Source organism: Mycteria americana, chromosome 21, assembly GCF_035582795.1.
Source record: "Mycteria americana isolate JAX WOST 10 ecotype Jacksonville Zoo and Gardens chromosome 21, USCA_MyAme_1.0, whole genome shotgun sequence".
NCBI lineage: Eukaryota > Metazoa > Chordata > Aves > Ciconiiformes > Ciconiidae > Mycteria > Mycteria americana.
Window position 1 is genome coordinate 3,396,847 of NC_134385.1, and position 18,106 is coordinate 3,414,952.

Genomic DNA, 18,106 nt, shown 5'->3' on the forward strand with positions numbered 1-18,106 from the left:
GGCCCATGGCTCCTCAGGATTCCCCTGCCATCGCCCTGGCTCCGGGCTCCTCGTGTGCCCCGGGACGAGCTGGGCCTCCGTTTCTTTCCGAAGCACTCCCAGCGCCAGGAATCCCAAATCTGCCGGGCAGTTCTGGCCCCTCATGTGGAGTGGTGCCACACCACCAGGCGCTCTCCTTCAGACCCCGGCCCCTCACCGCTCCTCAGCGAGACCTGGTTTTTCTCAGGCTGCCCAACAACATCCACCCCTCGCCTCTTCAGGATGTCCACCTCCCCCAAGCCAGCCACCAAGCCAATAAAAAAGCACAACAGCTTCCTAATTCTTCAAAACTATGTGGTTGCCATGAAAAATGGCGCCCGGATGGCGTTTGGAGCACAGCTGTGCAGTCTCACAGCTCAGTCCACGTACTGATTCCATGGCGGCTCGAGTGACACCAAAGTCTTGTCCCTGCACGGGGATGGCGGGCCAGATTTAGAGCGAAACGATCCTCTGTGGGCAGCTGGCAGGGACACGCACCCACAGCAACACCCCCCAGAAGGGCGTTTTGGGGGTTCTTTTCCGTACCATCCCCATCCTCTGCATGCGGATCTCTCATGGGGCAGCTCAGTCCCACCACGAAACACGAGGGGCCCGGGGGAGCCTCCTGGAGAGAGGGCGGCCATGGAGCTGGGACCAGGTCAAGAAGCGGGACGAGTAGAGGAATGCACCAGGAGAGCAAATAATTCCTCTGGGATAATTTTTCTCGCTGCTCCAAGCTATGGTTTTGGAGGTGTCACTGGCGGTGAAATGAGGAGCGGCCATAGCTGGAGCCGTTCCCACAGCCTCCTCCTCTTCCGAGCATAATTTTTCCTCAAATCAGCGCGAGTTCCTGCGGCAGCCCCGGCGCTGCGCCAGCTCGCATCGTGGGCCGCCCTGGAGCGGGACCAAGGGTCCTCGATGTCTCCCCGTGGAAGCGAGCTGTCAGTCCCTCTTCCCAGGGTGAGGGTTGAACAACTCTGAATGCAGAAGAAAGCTGCTGGAACAAGAGAGGGATTCACCCCCCCTCCACTGTCCCACGGCTTCACGCTCACGAGATTCAGCTCTGGGGAGACCCGTGATTATCTATTTGCAGCATCTTCAGCAGAGCGTGAGGACACAGCAGCACAGGATTCAGTGATTCATCAGTGACCTTCAGGCGCCATGGATGTCCTGTTAAGGGGGACTAAGATAGTCTACAGAGGCTGGTAGCTGGTCTGCTGTGACTTTTCAATTCTACATTACATTGCCTTTAATTTGCTTTAAAAGTGGGATACGATGTTACCATAAAAATGGGATGTGATACCTATCCCTTCATTACAGTGGAATAATCGAGAGTAGCAGAATAAAAGGTAACAATAGCAAAATAAATTGTAACATTTTGCAATGTTTTCAGTCCAGGTTATTTTCTAAAGACACAAATCATCCTCCTCCTGAGCTCATCACCTTCCTCCCAATGGCCAGCAGTGTTGGGAGGCAGCACTGGTATGCACTGGTGGGATCGTGCCTGGTGCCTGCCACTGTTTCACGGCTTGGTCCTCGGCAGCCCAGCGTCTCCTCAGCTGGGAAACCACGGGCTGAGACGAGTGTCTTGCTGTGGAAGGAGTTCGGCATGGCTCCGCTCTGACAGCTAAAGTCAAAACACAGCAGAGCTCATTTGAAGAACGATGGAAGAACGAAACATCATCGAAGAACATGTTTCCACATAAAACGCCCTTTGGCTGCAAGCAGCTGCTGTGGTTACAACTGAGAATGGCTTTTATTTGAAACGTATTTATTGACGTTTGTGTCCCCTCTGAGGTGACACCATGCAGACAGCTACGGTCCTGTGTCCTCCTCAGTCCTTTTCAATCCTGACACAAACCGATGGGTTGGGGGTACCCTCTGCCCACGAGGGCCCAAAACTGACGCAGGGACCCCACTGCTCTTGATACCCTCAACACAGGAATGCAGCTGCTCCTGGTGACCAGCAATGCCCCAGATCCTCCCAGTTCACCCTCTCAAGACCTACAGCAGTGCCTGGAACAAAGGTGACATCTTTTAACGTCTTTGTCTCGCCAGCTTATCCCCATCGATGATGCTGGTGTAAGACCCACCACCCAGAGGCCTCCCAAGCCGCTCTACTATCGTGTGTCTGAGCCGTACCTCAGTTGCTGATGGTCATTATAAAAGATCATCCATTTTTTCAACACGGATGGCAAGTTTTCAACCAAATGCTGACCCTGGGTTAGGATTTCTCCTCCTTAGCTTTGGGATTTTACCAGCAGAGGGCAGCCCGGGATTGCACTGGGAGCGGAAAAACGCAGAAGCGCAGGAGGGAGAGCATTTCACCCAGGGCAAGCAACAGCAGAACTGAGATAAGCAACGTTTTTCATGCAGGGAAGTTTGGGAGAGCAGGACTCGCTCGCTGGTAGAGCACCTGCTGCATGGCAAATCTCCCGCAGCCTGGAAGTGGCCTTGTTCCCTCCAAGTATCAGGCAAAGGCTTGTTCATCAGGACCCTGTTTCGTTCCAGCCTCACCGCTGTCGGAGCTGGAGGGGTGTTTAACACCTCTGCGTGCCACCGAGCAACCCCAGCTGGACTGCCCCGAACGCAGCCCACGCGTTCCCATAGGCCTCTTCATTATGTTTTTTTGCCTGAAGAACGAAGATGAAGAGAGTGCGCAGAGAGTTTGGGGATTTCCCCTACAGGGTAGATCAAAAGTTGCCAGGATGTGTTAGAGGAGATGTTTAGGCTAAGGAAAACCCTGGGAAAAAAAATGAAGCTCCAGTCCCGGGCTACTGCTCTAATCACCATGTTGCTGTGGGGAGAAAACCCCACGGGCCTGAACCGATGCCCTCCCACCCGCTCTGGCTCCCGTTTGATCAGCAGAGATCAGGAAGTGGTTTTTTTTCACTGTCTCTGTTTTGTTTTACCACTGTAGCCCGCGGGGCTGGTTTGTATGCCTGCCTCCCACGGAGGGTAATTTGGTTCCTCTCTCTGGCCAAGGCCACACCAGAGCACTGAGCTCCCACCGCCGCCTCCAGCCGGGTCGGGGCAGCCCAGGCACCAGCAGGATGACCCGTCATCAATAGCCCTATTATTGCTCTTGAAGTTTCTCTCCGCTTCCAGACGGATGCTGCGTTACTCCATCACAGCTGCAGTCGCTCCCTTCCAGCAATTCCCAACAGAGCACTTAAGGCAGGGATTTATGGGCGGTTTTGAAAGGCATTTTGGAGTGAGAAGGAGTTATGGGAAAGGAAGTCGAATTCCCACCATTCCCTGGAAAATTCTCCCAGCATCTTTCACGAGCAGGATCATTTACTGGTCCTTTCCTCAGAACAGAGACAAGCTCTCAGCTGTGGCTCTTTGTTTAGTCCAAAGCGTTTCCCGACAGCAAGAAGCAGCAGGGGTTATTCTGGTCCTGCTTGCAAAGGGTCAGGAGACCGAGGCGAGCCCTCGGCGTCTGGCTGCAAGGCTCTGCTGGACCCGATTTGTTCCCTGACATTTTTGTGGACGCTGGTAGCTAAATGAAATGATTTGTTCTCAAGCCACGGATTATTGCCCATCTCAGGACAAGCATTGCTGACTATCCAGCTGATTTTGACTCACATAGTGGTTTGTAAAGTAGAAAGTCATGGGACCAGAGTTACCAAAAGCAGCAGCTATAAAACGACCAGCAGGGATGTTACCTTACAAGCTACATCTTAACTTTTTTGAAGCTTTTCAGGAACAAAAGCTCACCTGCCGCAAAACTAGCAGTCATCCAAGCAGGATGGATTAGCAGAATAGATTCACATCAACACTACATTTCACAACCAGGACAGGGGTTTGAAAGACTTTATTTGACACCTTTGCTGGATGTCACAGCTCGTGAATCTAACAGCTCTGCACAGTGTAAAGTGAGGCCGGGCTACTTGCTGTGAGCTCTAGCGTGCCGACCAGCCGCAGGAACAACTGGGGTCTGCGAGGACCTCCTCTGACTTTATTAAAAGGGAATATGTTGTTCCTGGCTGATTCTGGCACTTCAAGACAAAAGTGAGGAGAAGTAGCAGAGGCATTTCTGTGTGTTAAGTGCGATGACTTTCATCAAAACAACTGGGAGGGACTGACTTTCAAAACAATAGCAGATACATACATTGACATGCACATGGCAGATATAATCTGTAGGAACGCAAACACCAGCTCATCCACACAGTCTAACCGGCTGTGCGTTTGACCTGAGGCGTGGGGAGAGCCTCTCCCATTCAAGAGAGGTGTTCTCCCTCTTTTTTACCTTTCTTTGCACTGACCTTTCCACACTTCTCTCTCTTTTCATGTCACAGTGCTGTAGAGGTGGGCGAGACTCCTTGGGGTGGGCATGCAACTGGGTCCATGCTATTCTGCACGTGTATCCCAGCAAGTCAAGGCACAGATGCAGGGAGCGGGGGCTGTTCAGACGAGGGGGAGCATTGGGAGACCCTGCCCTGGCCACTGTGGGAGTTAGGGACATGGCACAGGAGCAGGGTGGCTCAAGAGCTTCAAGTTTCTGTTCCTTTCTGCCCAAAGAAGAAAGGAGGGGAGGACAGCTGGAGGAGCAGAGGCATATATGCTGCGTCAGTCATCTAGGGACACGCAGGCCAAGGCAGAAAAAGCTCTCGGGAATCAGGACAAGTGCAGACCCAGAGCTTGCCGAGGTCTGTGGTGAAACCTCAGTGGGTTTTCGTTCTGGCCCAGGGACAGGGATGAACAATGTGAGACCAAAACATGGTGCTGAAGACAGAAAACAGAGACATTGCGGGAGGAGAGGGTGAGGGATGCAGGGATAAGAGAGAACGAGGGAGGCACTTCAAATGCAGGCTGGTCCGACCCATTCCCCCCCTTTGCAGCCATGGCTGCTCAGCAGGGGACGGAGGAGAGACGGCTCCAGCAGGGAGACTGGCACAGGGCCTTTTCTTCTCACTTTGGCTGTCAGAGCCTTCCCCTCCATGACAGACGTCCCTCTGAAATCCTCTGTCTCGCCTCTTCGCACCTCGGTGCGGAGCAAGGGCTGCAGAAGCCTCCCTCCGCCCAGGCGGCCTGGCCGGCTGCTCCTGCACGGTTTGTGCAGGGACCCAGCACAGGCCCTGCAGACACGGCGGTATTTCAGCTCGGCTGTGGGAACGAGCTCTGTTAAGCTGTTGCCTCACTCCACCTTAAGGGCACATAAGTGGGAAAAGCTGGTAATGCGGTGAGGAAAGCATGGGGATTAGCAGGCAGCCAGTTCGTTAAGGGAGCTGGGGGGGCTCTAGCCTGCCTTGCCAGGTGCCAGTGGTGCTGGGGAGGGGGGCGAGCTGTGTCCGTCCCACCACACCAAAATTCGGTGCTGCAGCTGGGGGACACATCGCAGGGAATCAGCATGAGCAAGTCTCTATCTGGCAGCTCTGAGTCCCCAAGGAAATAAGACAGTATTTCAAGGCTGGCTGTTTTCCAAAGGAGAGCAACGCTGGGCTCTGCAGAGGGGTTTGCTGGAGGAGGGACAGGGTTGGGATCTGCGTGTGCCCCCTCCCTTGCAGCCGGAAGGGTCTGGAGTATAGCCGCGTGCAGACGAGTGCATTGAATTGGATGTGATTTACGGTTGCAGGCATCACGAGGGAGAGGACGTGTGACGGTGAGGCAAGGAAGGCAGTGCGAGGAGGGAGGGAAGAGTAAAGAGAATTTTCTTTATGGATCCTTGGCTTCTGCAAAGCAGGAAAGATGCCTTTTCAGCTGAGTTTGTTCTTAGGCCTGTGGGCAATGAGTGCTGAAGAATTCCTGTCTCCGAAGGGGAGGGGAGGGTCAGAAAGCCCCGATTTCAGTTGCCCAGGAGCGGCAGATCCTGGATGTCCCAACCCTGATCCCGGGTCCCTGCGCAGCAGCGCCCAAGGCAGGAGGCACCGTGTAAGCCGGTGGAACAGGGACGCCGGCGGAGGCTGGCGAGAAGAGGAACGTCGCGATTTGGCTGCTCTTGGACGAACCCTCTCTCAACACGCCCGCTGGCGATGGCATCCTGGGCACAGCTGCTATGGCTGCAGACGAGCCCGTGCCTCGGGCCCTCCGGCTAGAAGAGGCCATCCTGCTGGCCAGGAAGCTTCGGCGGGACGGCAGCATGTCGCTGGGGACACGGCGAAGCGGGGCTGGCCTCACAGCAGGGCTTGGGTAAGCCAGGGAAGATGCAGTCAAAACAACCGGAGCAGGAGCAGCCTCCCTCCTGGGGATTTGCACGGGGCCAGCAGCGCTGTGGAGGAAGGACCACGGCCAGGTCTGGATGGGCAGGATGGAAGTAGCCACAGGCGAAGGCTCCATTTCTGCCACGTAATTATTCAGGTGGGAGAGGAGTCGCAGCCGGATGGGGTCGGCAGCATTTTGGCCCTCGAGGATGCCCAGGTACCTGACAACTTCAGTGAGACATTCGCGGAAGCCGATACTCCTGTAATCCACGGCCAGAGCTCGGGCATCTAAGAAGCCTGTAGGGATAGGACACGGGTGACAGTAAGTCCATGCAGAGCTCAGGAATGTGCTTTGATTTCACTACCCTCTCTAATGCACTGTGTATTTCACTTGAGGCACTTTGCTGCCGGGTGATATTACTGAAGCAGATAGCCAAGTGGGTGTCCGAAAGGACTGGACGTTTGCGTGCATGAGAATAGCATCTGCGGTTATCTCATCAGGATAAAACTGCCAGGGTCATGAAGCCTCTTACTCCAGCATGTGAGACGAGTAAGAGGTTTCATTAACTGTGCTCACGAAAGAAGAAATTTTGCCTATTGGACTCTTATCAGTTATCGCTGCTGGAGACATGACTGTGGGCTAGATGGGCACTGGGTCCCTCTTTACAAACGGACCATCCCCGATCTTGCAGAACAGCGGGACTCTGTGTCTCCTTGATGCACAGCTTAGCACCACTTTGCCTGGGTCCCAATCTTTATACTTCATTTAAACACATGTCTGGCTGAAGGACACAGGACAGCGGCAGAACCAAGACCGCTGGGCCGAGAAAGCTCAAAGCCACAAAAATCAACAAGATAAAATGCAACCGATGGCTGATTTTTAGGCTTCTGCTCCCCACTTGCAGCTTCATGAGACGATAAGCAATAAAGCAGAGAATGTCACAGCACAGCGAAGCGCCGGACCACTTTGCTTGACGGGGTCTCTCGTGACAATACAGCCCTTTGTTGCAGTGCAGTCAAACTGAATATCTAAACAAATGTTCCAGACCAAGTTACAGCTCTGAACCAAAGCCTGGATGCCAGCAATGTCCCCAGCAAGCCAAAAATGGGTGGTAAGCAAGCCAGAGGCTTCTTTACTGGAGCTGTGATCTCCATCCTGTTAACTGGAACAGGACAGAGGGTCTGTACTGAGGTCTCAGTACAAATAAGACCTTTGTTGAATTTTGCACAGGGCTCCCTCTCTCTTCTTATAACAACCAAGAAACAAAAAAAAAAAGAACAGAAAGGGAAAAAAGCCTTGTTTATTTGCAGAGTCCCCATGCAGAATTCAGCCTCTGCAGGAAATGTATCCCAGGGAGGAGGTAAAGAGTTTAATATCGTTTTTCTGGAAGCAGGCTCCATTTCTGAGCAGGACTAAGCGTGTCTCTGGCTGGGCAGCTTTTAGCGGGGTGTGTGACAACAGCAGTGGTGCTGTCCCTGTGCGTCTTTGGGACTTGCTATCCCACATACCCCAGTCTTCCAAATGTATGCACGGGATGCTGACCTATATGTTAGACATAAGAAAAACAACAGGGCAGGAAACGTCCATCTGCCCTCCCTCGAAAAATATTTCCCTTGGGAAGCAGGCAAGGCAGCGTTCATTTTGGTGCTGGCTGGTGTCAGCAAGGCACACCAGCACCAAGATACTGCTTGCTGCTGAGGCTGATGGGGAATTTTCCTTCCAGGTTTTCACCTTCACCTCACCCGTATGCTTATAAGAGCAGTTCTTACCTGTTCCTCCAGTGGCGTGAAGCATTTTTAAGTGATCTACTGTCATTTGTAGAATTTCTGCCTTCTCCAACTTGGAAGACCCCTGTGTGTTGGGAGCAGGAAAAAAAGAGCAATTCATCATTTTATGGTCTAGGGTTTTGTGCCTCTCAGGAGCTGGGTTTTTCCCAATGACCTCCTCCCCGAAAACCTTCCTGAAGCCCAGGAGTGCTCAGATTGGAGCAGGGCATCCATCCAGGCCATTGGCTCTGGTTTTTGCATCAAGTGAGTAGAAAATGGAGCTCCTTCCCAAGATCCCCCGATGCAAATTGAAAATCCCCATTTCTGTGCATCTTCATATCTGCAAAACACTTTCTGGATTGAATTTATCCTCCCTAGGGCTCCTGAATATTTGTTAATATTGTTTTACCACCCAGTTTCACCACCTACTTACTCCCTGAAGTGATGATGATAAGAAAGACATAGCAATGCTCCAGACTTTCTCATTCTGAGGGCTCTACCCTTACACTGCTGAAACGCAGCCCGCACGGGAGGATGAGTGGAAATCACGGACACACGCACCTGCTTCTCGAAGGCGGTGGGCACCAGGCGCCGCAGTTCGGAGAGGCTGCTGTTGATACGGTCGCGGCGCCGCTTCTCAATGATCTGCGGGAAATTTCCAAGCAGAGAGAAGAAACCACGGTCATTTACGGCCAGAGCTCCCAGGTTTAAAGCCCTCATTAACAGCTATGGCAGGTTGAGAGAGGCGCTTTGAACAGGGCCATATAAGTAAATGTTTTGGGTGCAAAAGCTGAGCAAAGAAACATTAACTGACTGGTGTGATAACCCCAGGTGAAATTGCTCTCCTCCACCCCTATCTCCACCCCTTTCTGCCAGCTTTGAGGCCAAACCTCCGCAAAAAATCTCCAGTTGGCTGTGGGGAGAGTTCTGCAGGAGATAGAACAGGGAACTGTGTTAAGTCGATTTTGCACTGTGTCCCCACAGGAAGGACATGCCCACAGCACCCTACCGCACACAGGGGATGTCACGGGGAGTCCTGGCACACAGCTGGGACCAGCCTGACCCCCCAGGGAGACACGGCACAACCACCCTGGGCAACGCAAATGAGGCTCACCCCTCTCCGCTTCTTCCTGGCTTGTATCTGAGATGTCGTAGTGGGAGACACAGACCTGGAAACATGGCTGAAAAGGAAGAAGAGGGAATCATTTCTTGCACTAGCTGGAGAGAAACCTCTGTTGCACATATGCTTTACACACGTTTGCCATCTGCAGTTTCCCCCCCTGCCGAATAATGTCTTCTGTGGTTCCCATCTCATTTTTACCCACAACACAGAGCTCAGGAATTGGGGACGGGGAGCCAAGCAGAGACTCGAATCCCACTCTCTCCCCTCCGAGAGCGTCCCACCAGCCTGGGGCAGATTTCTGCACCAAACTGCCCATCCACTACCAGGCACACATCTCACTCAATCTCAGCCTGTGCTGGCATCTCCACGGGGCTGGAAAAGCAGCGATCCGAGCTCCGGAGTCATGGCCTTTTTTTTCCTCCGTGCGCAAACCTCCCAGCTCTCATGTCTGAGCCTGCCCTGTCTGCAGGGCTTTGCATCTCGGAGCTGCGATAGCGCGAGCATGTATCAGAGCTCCCACCCAGGGCGGCAGCGAAGGGCTGGTCGCTCCTCAGGGTGAGGCTAACGGCAGCGTTGATGTGGTTTCTGAGGGCTTCCTGGAGAGCCGCTTCACAAACCACAATTTTTGGGGTGGGCCGTGACGTTCTGAATGCACGGACACCCCTGAAGCAGACAGAGAGGGGCCAGGGCATGGGCAGGGGAAACACCCGGCCAGAGGTGATGGAGCATGGACCCTACCTGCTGGCCAACAGCCCTGGGACCAGCTCTGGCTCAAGCGACAAGGGACACACGGGGGGACAGCCTAAAGATTCTCTTTCCACAAGTTCCACAAAGCATCCTGTGCCTGGTGGGCATGGGCGAGGCTAAAGACACCAAAGGTCAGCACTAGACATGCACGGGGAGGCAAAGTTCAATCCTTAGGTCCCCACGGAGGTGAAGTCTCTGTAAGGATGGATAACCGGGCGTGGGAAACTCCTTGGAGCAAAACCCCTCTGCTCGGGGGGAGGCTGGCTGGGCCACCTTCCACCTCCCCCGAGCGGGGTTTCTCCCTCTGGAAAGCGGGACTGGCTCGGGGCTCTTTCCGTGCCTTACGAAACTCGGCGCAGGGATGTTAACACGCAGGCGAGACGGCAGTCTGCAACCCCGGCCAGCACAGCGCTCCGGAGGGACTCGGAGACCGCGTAAGACATACAAATCTGGAAAGGGGCATTTGGGTTCACCCCGTCAAATCAAAATATTTTTCAGTTTGACGAAGCATTTTAATAGCAGTCTATTAAAGATGTTTCTGCGGAGACAGGGCTGTCTGCACAGCAAGCCAAAAACTAGACCAAACTCAGCCCATTAAAAATACATTTTGTTAGGCCCAAGCGAGGTGCTTTCAGAAGTGGTTTTACACAATCAGACGAAATAACACGTTCTACTGACTGCTCCACTCATCTCCATACAGGTACCGTATTTGAATGTCTGCTGGGTGGGCTTTCTCTGGCCATAGGTGCTGGCTGGCTTTGCAAGTACGAACATGCGTGGCCAGTATACATAAACACACAGACAATGAGCACGTATGATGTGAAAACGGGCTCTGCACGGACGCTGGGGTGTTATACGTGCAGGGGGTAGGTACTGAATTGGGCTGGCAGCACAGGAATGCAGAGTACACGTTCAAGGAGTCCGTAACAGTGAATTTTGAAACTTTCTTTGCAGAACTGTCTGAATGCATTGCTCTTTGTGAGCTACAGTTCCAGATGTGGATATAAAAACCTAGCTTCCTGCAAAATATATTTTAAAAATATGTTTGACAGATTTGAACCACATAAAAGATACCGTAACTGTATTTCTCTGACGATTAAAATTTCTGCATTGCTCTTTGCTTGGTTTTATAATTTACAGCGTAACTTTGGCTGTTTATTCAAAACAAAAAGAAAAAAAACCCCAAGCAAACCAAGCAGCATCTTGCACTTCTGCAGCGACCCCAGAGTCTAAACCTGCTACGCACACTGAACCAAGCCTCACACCCGGAGTGACTCATCCCCGCTCTACGGGGGAACTGGTTTGCCCAAACCACGCGACCGATGGGTAATGGGCTGGGAACCCTGGCCAGACAGCCCGACTGCCTCCCTCTGCCCTAATCGCTCCACCTCGCTCCCCACCTGGAAGTGTTTCATTTTGCCCCATCCGCCAGCGTCCCATGCAGGACCGCGTTACTTGGGGTGTAAACTCGTCAGGGCAGGAACAGCTCTTTTGGCCATGTGTTTGCGTGACATGAGCAACAACATAAACGCATACAAACACCATCAGATCACAGCGCTGCCCGGTTCTACGACTGGCTTGAGAAGACAAACATATTAGCAGCACCAGAGAGAGATCAAAAAATTCATCGTTACTGTTCACTGAGATAAAACATTATGACAGTTCCTCTATTTCACCCATCGGGGTACTACAGAGTCAGTGTGCTGCACTGATGTAAGGAGGTGGGATATATTTCACCTGCAGCAGGAAGGTAGCTTAAATATTGATGCACGTGGAGAATGCATAAAGGGTCAGTGAATTTGTGCAGGACATTACGTGTCGGACATGCCCAACTCCGCCTGTGACCGTATCAGCAAGAAGCAGACTCATGAATTTAGTCCCATGAGAACCTGAGCTTGGCACCGGGCAGGGCGACTTCTCCGCTCAGGATGCCAAGCAGTAAAAGGGAATAAATTCATCTGGGGCCTTGCTGGACGCGGAGGGAGGGAGCCACTTGGCTACTGAAACAAGAGTTCAAAAGCAGCTGATTTTTGGATGAGAACACGTTACAGAGCCCTTCCTTCATCCCCAGCACCATCTGCACGCTCAGAGCCCGGGCATGCCCGCCAACGGCTGACACAGCATGGGAATCCGGGCGGCGAGCGTGGCTGGGGATGCCCTTTGCCAGCAGAGCCGCGGCCCAGGGGAAGGTGGTGCGAAGCCCGAGGACATCGCTGAGGAACCACACAGAGGTCCTGGCCTCACTACTTCACCAAAGCCCCGGAGCTGAAACCGCAGCTCGGCAGCGATGGGATGGAGCCTGCGAAGTGTGCGCGCTTAAAGCGGGGCACCCTTCGCTGGCCAGCCTGCGCGGGCTCCCTCTTTAATAAAGATCAAAGCCTCAGCTGGTGCGTTACATATGCATCAGCAGAGCAGAAGCGTTTCTCATGCAAAACCTCCGTGTTTCTTCCACGTTCCCTGGGAGCCCCCGGATCGCTGGGACCTCAGCGGCATCCAGGCAGCTGACGGGTGCCTTTGCTCTGGGGGGGACTGCCCCATCTCGGGGTGCAGAGACCTGCGAGCAACCGAGCTCCCGCTCACGAAGATCAGAGCTGCCCTTCTCTCCACCGGGCAGGAGAAGGCAATCGCTCTAGCTCTAATGAGGCATTTTCTTGAATGCAATCAGCTCGTAACACAGCTTTAATCCTTGTATTACGACTTGGGTTTCCTCGCTGGGTCAGTCCTAACGCACTTGCACGCTGGAGCGATCCCCCCCGCCCGTCCTTGCCCAAGGCAGGGCCAGCCCAGCCCGAAGGGGTTAAGCCGGGTGCCGGGCGACTCCCGGTGAGTCCGTGGCGGAGCCCGGTGCTCTCCCGTGCCATGCCCCGGCAAGCGACCGACTCGCCCCCCCCCCTCGAGAAGCCCTCGGGGAGCCGCTGCAAGCGCCGTGCCCGGTGCCGGGGACCCCGCTCCAGCCCCGGGCTCCCCGCAGGATACCGAGCTGCCCGGCAGCAGGGACCCCAAAACCCGACTTCGTCCCATCGCCCCGGCCGCCGTGGGACGGACCCGTCCCCCGGGAGGGAGCTGCCGCCGGCGGCGTGTCCTCACCTGTACTCCTCCTCCCGGCCCACGTCGATGGTGCCGTCCGACTCCGTGTCGGACGAGCTCTCCTCGCACAGCCGCTTCATCCTCGCAGGCGACCCCGGGCGGCCGCGTCCCCGCGGGACGCTGGGGGAGAGGCCGGTGGGTTCGGCGAGGTTGCCCCCCACGCGTGGCCCCCGGAGGCCACCGCCGTCCTTCCCCGCCGTCCTCGGGGAAGTGCTGTCCCTCCCCGGGCTGCGCGCAGGAGCTGGCCCCGGTGCGTGCCTGCCTCGCACGGCTCCTCCCCTGCCCGCACTCTGCCTTTCACACCCCCGGCTTCTCCCTCGCTCTCCTCCCAGGACGTCCCCAGCCTCCCCGGTTAATGGGTTAATGAGACATCTCCCGGGAGGGACGGATTACGCGGCCGCGCCGGCGCTCCCAGGTTCCCAGCGCCCCCCCCCCCCCCCCCCCCCGCCGCCTCCTCCTCCTCCTCCTCCTCCTCCTCCCGCTCGCTGGTCGAAATCCCAAGTCTTCCTGTAAAAGGAACAGTCTGTGTGAACCGTCTCATGTCCCCCCCTTCTGCCCACGGCCCCCCCTCTCCCCACGGCCCCCCTTCCACCCGCTGCACATTGGCCTCAGCCCCAGTTTAAAGGGACCAGTGACCTCACTGGCAACAGAAAACCGTGGGAAAGAGATGGGACTGATAAAGCCTTGAGTTGTTTCAGGGAAAAATCAACATCCAGCCCCACACGCACACACATGTCTGCCCGGCTCTGCGCAGCGCAGGCACTTTTGGAGACTTATGATTCAGATGGAAACCAGCTTATTCGAAGCGCGGTGCTGTTTGAGGACGCCGCTCAAAGGGCCCTCGCCTGGGATTAATCAGTGGCCACGGCCGAAGGCCGGGAAGGCAGCGGTGGCACCACGCTCGGAGGCATCGGGACTGGTTCGGCACCCCGGCACCGTGCCACAGTGGTCCTGCCAGGAGCTCAGCCCCCTGCCACGCTCCCACAGCCTTGCAGCGTCTTCGAGCGCTTGCTCATGGCACTGCCAGGGCATTTGAGACCTACCCTGTAAAACAAACCGCCCAAAGCCCAACTTTAGGTTTTATGACACGAGGATGAATTGCTGTTTTCTTGTCTCATTCCATAACGCTGGAAACTTTGACCCGCAGCCTGGCATCTAGGGAGCATCTCGCCTTCCCTGAGCTTGCGGGAAGGAGGTAGGAGCCTGTTTTTCAGAGCCCTGCGCTGCTCAAATCCCCCAAGGCAGCAAAAACGTGTGCGTGTGGGAGAGCGAGAGGGGAGGAGGGAGAGAGCTGAAGTGGAGTTTCACAGTACAAAAATAATGCCTTTTATTCCGAAAAAAATAATCAGCGCTGAGATCTGGTAACACGTGGATTTCCCAAAGCTTTTTGCAAAGACCGTGGCGGCGATAACAGCCCGTCGCCGCTCGGGCCAGCCAAGCCACCCATCTCCCGTGCGAGGAGGCACCCAGCCGCGTGGTCGGGTGCTCCCTATCTGCCTCAGCCATCTCTGCCAGCTCACCCGCACTGCACCCGCCAACCCCGAGACGTCTGCAATCCCCCAGCACCTCGCAAGCAGCTCCTGTAAAAGCCAAATGCCAGCTACCGCCTGACCTTCACCCACGCCTGCCCCAGCACAGCACGCAGGGGCTGAGCAAGGCACGGCCCCCGTGACTGTTTTTTGAGACTGAACCACACCGTCCTCCCTCCCAAAGTAAAACAACAGAGACCTGAACCAGTCATCCTGCGTTGGAGTGGAAAACTGATGTCTCAGAAGTGTTTGTAAACCAAAAAAAGAAAGAGAATAAAACATTTGCTTTAGGTTATAGCACTTTGTTTCTATAATTTTGATGTTTTGTTTTAATTTTCACTATAAAAAGTGGTCAAGAAACTGAGCTGTTATTAGCTTACATTTCAAAATGAAGTTACTTTGAACCAGAAGAATTAGAAATGTGTTATTTTAGCAATTTTGAGACCCACTCCTCCTCCCTTTCCAAAGTGATTTCAGTTAAAAATACATACATCTCCAAACTAAACTTCCCATAAACATGTGTTTTCGAGAGATTAATACTCTTTCCACTGATAAAACCATTTAAATGGGATCCAGAGATTGGTTATTTCAGGCTCTTGCTCATATCACAATGAGCCTGAACCAAGCGGAGCCCAGACCTGCCACGGAGGAACACTTTTCTTCTCCGTTAGAAAGGAATTCACTGTCCAGACTCCCTCTTTTCTGGGCCTTGTCTAAGCATCATTATCTGGGTTCAATTGAAGTGTAATTGGCAACATGTTTTTCTAGGATTACACTTCATTATGAACAGAGCGGGGGCCCCAAAACCCACTTCTCCTGTAATCGGATCCGTTTTCCAGCCTGTGCTCCTGGAGAGTCGTTTATAATCGCCCCCAGCGAGCCCCGGGGGACTGCGAGGGCCATCTCAACCGCCCCAGGATTAGCTGCGTCAGGGAGCAGCCGAAACGGAGACGGTGCTGAGACCCCTCACAGGTCGGTTCAATGGAGACGACAGGGAAGGATTAAACGGGCTTAGCTGCGTGCGAGGGAAGCCAGGTTTCAGTAAGCATCGCCCATGTCTCGCGGGAGAGAGCGGGTAGACCTACCCCGCTGCGGACAAGGGGTGATGCCGGGGAAGGGGAGATGGGGTCTAAGTGCAGAAATGGGGTTTCTGCCGCCTGCTTGCCTCTCACCGAGCGTCCGTGCAAGCTATTCCCACAAGACACTTCCTTGCGGTGGCAAAGCCTGGCCCCGAGCGCAGAGCCACAAACAGTGGGTGACCAACCTCTGCCTGGAGCCGATCTGCTCTTCCCCAGAGAGCTACGGGCTTTGCCACGGCCAAGCCAGGGAATTATTAGGGGAAATCTCTCCCCAAGCCCTGAATTATCAACCCCGGCCCAGCGTTCGGGGCTGTTTCCCCTCCTGCACGGTCTCTGGGAGCTCAGCAAGCATTGCTGCAGTGCCTGTCCCCGTCCCCGTCCCCGGGACCCCTGTGAGACCCTCTGGGACTCTGGAGGCTGGCGAGAGCCGTCCCCCGCTACGGCTGGCTGTGCCTCTACGTGGTGGGAGCTGTTTCCAGAGGACGGGTGTCACGAGGATGGGGCTAAGCCATCCATCACACCCAGCACTAATTGGCTACCCTGCTTCGGAGGCCAAGGAATAAGTGAGCTGCAAAGATTGATGTCCCTTCTCTGCAGCAGGAAAAACTCTCCGGGCCAGGGCTGAGGGTGGATCCCTGCCAGGGACCTGGGATTGCCCAGGTTTGCCTGTGCCAGCCTGCTCCTGGGGTGAAGGGCTCCAGCCCAAGGTTCCCTGGGGGGGGGGGTGACGGTCAGCCCAGCCACCAACCCCCCTCCCCTGCTGGGACCACTGCCGCTCCCTCCCCTCCCTCCTGCTCAGCTCTGGGAAATGTCCCCTGAGAACGGCCAGCTGTGAAAAGCTGCAGCAGCTGGAATGTGGGAGGGAGGGCAACACTTCTGGAAAGCCAGAGGCAGCAGAGGAGCAGGACATATCTGTTACCTCCCCGTGAACTGACACCTCTGATTTAACCCCGTGCATGCCTGGAATGCCCTGTCCGCACGTCTTCAGTCAACATCACCTCCTAACCTCAGGTCCCACCACTGGCTGCCAGATCCACAGCTGTAATTTCAAAAGCAGAGGCCTCGCAGGGATGCTGGACGGGATTCCTGGCTGCAGCGTTGTGGACGGGCTGTCTTGTTCTGTGGCTAAGCAGAGGGATTCATCACAGACGGGAGGAGAACCATGTAGGGCTTTCGGGAGGTGATTTGGGATGAAAGCGCGTAGGTACGAATACGATATCACCTCCGTGTTTTGTCAGATCTGGAGCACGGCCAGGAGAGGATTGTTTGCCGTGGCTCCGCTCCAAGCCAGAGGCACTACAATTGTTAACTCCCCCTGACTTCCCGGGCCCACACAATTCAGAGCCGGCCCAGCCGACTGCTAGGGGCAGTCCAGGGGAGGGAAAAACAACATTTTCCCACAAACCCATGGCCTCACCCTTCCCCAGGCAGGGACAGGGCAGATCCTGTATCTGCTCATGGCCCGACTGAAACTCGGCGCTACCCTTGCCGCCCTGGCACGGCTGTCTGTGTCCTCACGCCTATTGCCCCGCGGCGGGTCTGCGCCCGGCCCTGCCGCCGCTGCCAGGAATGCGGCTCGGCTTGGGCAACCGTGCAAACCCCGTGGGATGGGGCAGCATGGGGCTGCACCTGCCGGGCCCGCAGCCGGGACATCTCGGAGGTGCTGCCCTCTTCTGCAAGAGCTTCTGCCCCATAAGATGGTGCTTGTCCCCCTGAGCCCGTGTCCAGAGCCGTGACCTGCAGCCGTGAATGCCAGGCGTGAGGCGGCTCTGTCACTGTGTCCCCAGGTCAGCGGGTTTGGAGGAGAGCCAGGGACAGGATTGCCTTCCTCTTCCAGACTCGGCAGTGCATCCCGACGGTTAGCGTCAGACGACGCCAGCGTTTTAGTCCTGACTGCCCTTGATATGCCTCAGTTTCCCCACCCATAATGATGCTAATGCACTGGGCACTCGCTTTACAGAGAAGCCGCGATGAGTGATAATTAATATTGCACCAGCCCTGCTGACAGCCGGGGTTACTGGCTCGTCCAGGAGCCCAAACCGAGGTCAGGGCTCCCCTGTGGCTACACAGAGAGGGCCCAGAAACTTAGTGTCGGTGGACACAGATCTGCTCCTCTCTTGCGTCTGGGACCTGGAGAGGGCGATGCGGACAAGGTGGGCTGCTGCGGTACAGGACGGGCTGCATGAACGCTGCAGCCCTCCACGCTGCGGTGGGCTCCTTGGCTCTCGGCTGTCAGGGGCAGGGTCACCCTAAGGGGCCTTACTTAGGGTCCGACCCCTAAAGGCTGCACCCGTGCTAAACCAGCAAGAGGAGCTGGGCTGAGAAAACCGATCCCTGGTGAAGCGAGGCCCTGGCCTTCCCCCGGGGCCAGTCCCCAGGGCTCCGGGGAACACAATGCCTTTGTTTGCGACTTGGCCTGCACCAGGAGCCCTTCCCTCGCTCAGCCCCAAAACACCAACCCTTCAAAAGGCCTGTTCTCCCCCTCCCCTTCCCCCAGCGATGCTAATGTGCCAGGCCTCTTCTCATGAACCCTGGGAGAGATCAGGCTGGTAGACAGTTTCACCACTTGTTAAATGTGTGTTTAGCGATCTTGTGAGTAGACAAGAACAAATA

At 55.3% G+C, this 18,106-nt stretch overlaps 1 protein-coding gene across 2 annotated transcripts; it reads right to left on the bottom strand.

The window, feature by feature from the left end:
• Nucleotides 1–3,833: 3,833 nt before the first annotated feature.
• Nucleotides 3,834–13,219, bottom strand: HEYL (hes related family bHLH transcription factor with YRPW motif like). 2 transcript variants are annotated; one of them, XM_075522477.1, is made up of 6 exons: nt 12,886–13,219; nt 9,043–9,109; nt 8,490–8,573; nt 7,932–8,013; nt 6,383–6,458; nt 3,834–6,229 (listed from the first exon to the last, which is right to left on the bottom strand). In XM_075522477.1, exons 1-6 carry the CDS (start codon nt 12,963–12,965, stop codon nt 5,791–5,793), a joined length of 828 nt encoding a protein of 275 aa, XP_075378592.1. In that variant the 5' UTR covers nt 12,966–13,219; the 3' UTR covers nt 3,834–5,790. The 2 variants fall into 2 exon arrangements, with proteins under 2 accessions (XP_075378592.1, XP_075378591.1); XM_075522476.1 differs by having other exon boundaries at nt 3,834–6,458.
• Nucleotides 13,220–18,106: the final 4,887 nt, after the last annotated feature.

Excerpts from the sequence above, each read along its gene's own strand:
- HEYL (XM_075522476.1), bottom strand. The coding sequence starts at position 12,965 with ATGAAGCGGCTGTGCGAGGAGAGCTCGTCCGACACGGAGTCGGACGGC. Across the intron at positions 9,110-12,885 it reads GGCCGGGAGGAGGAGTACAG|CCATGTTTCCAGGTCTGTGT; the intron begins GTGAGGACACGC and ends CTTCCTTTTCAG. Across the intron at positions 8,574-9,042 it reads CCAGGAAGAAGCGGAGAGGG|ATCATTGAGAAGCGGCGCCG; the intron begins GTGAGCCTCATT and ends AATTTCCCGCAG.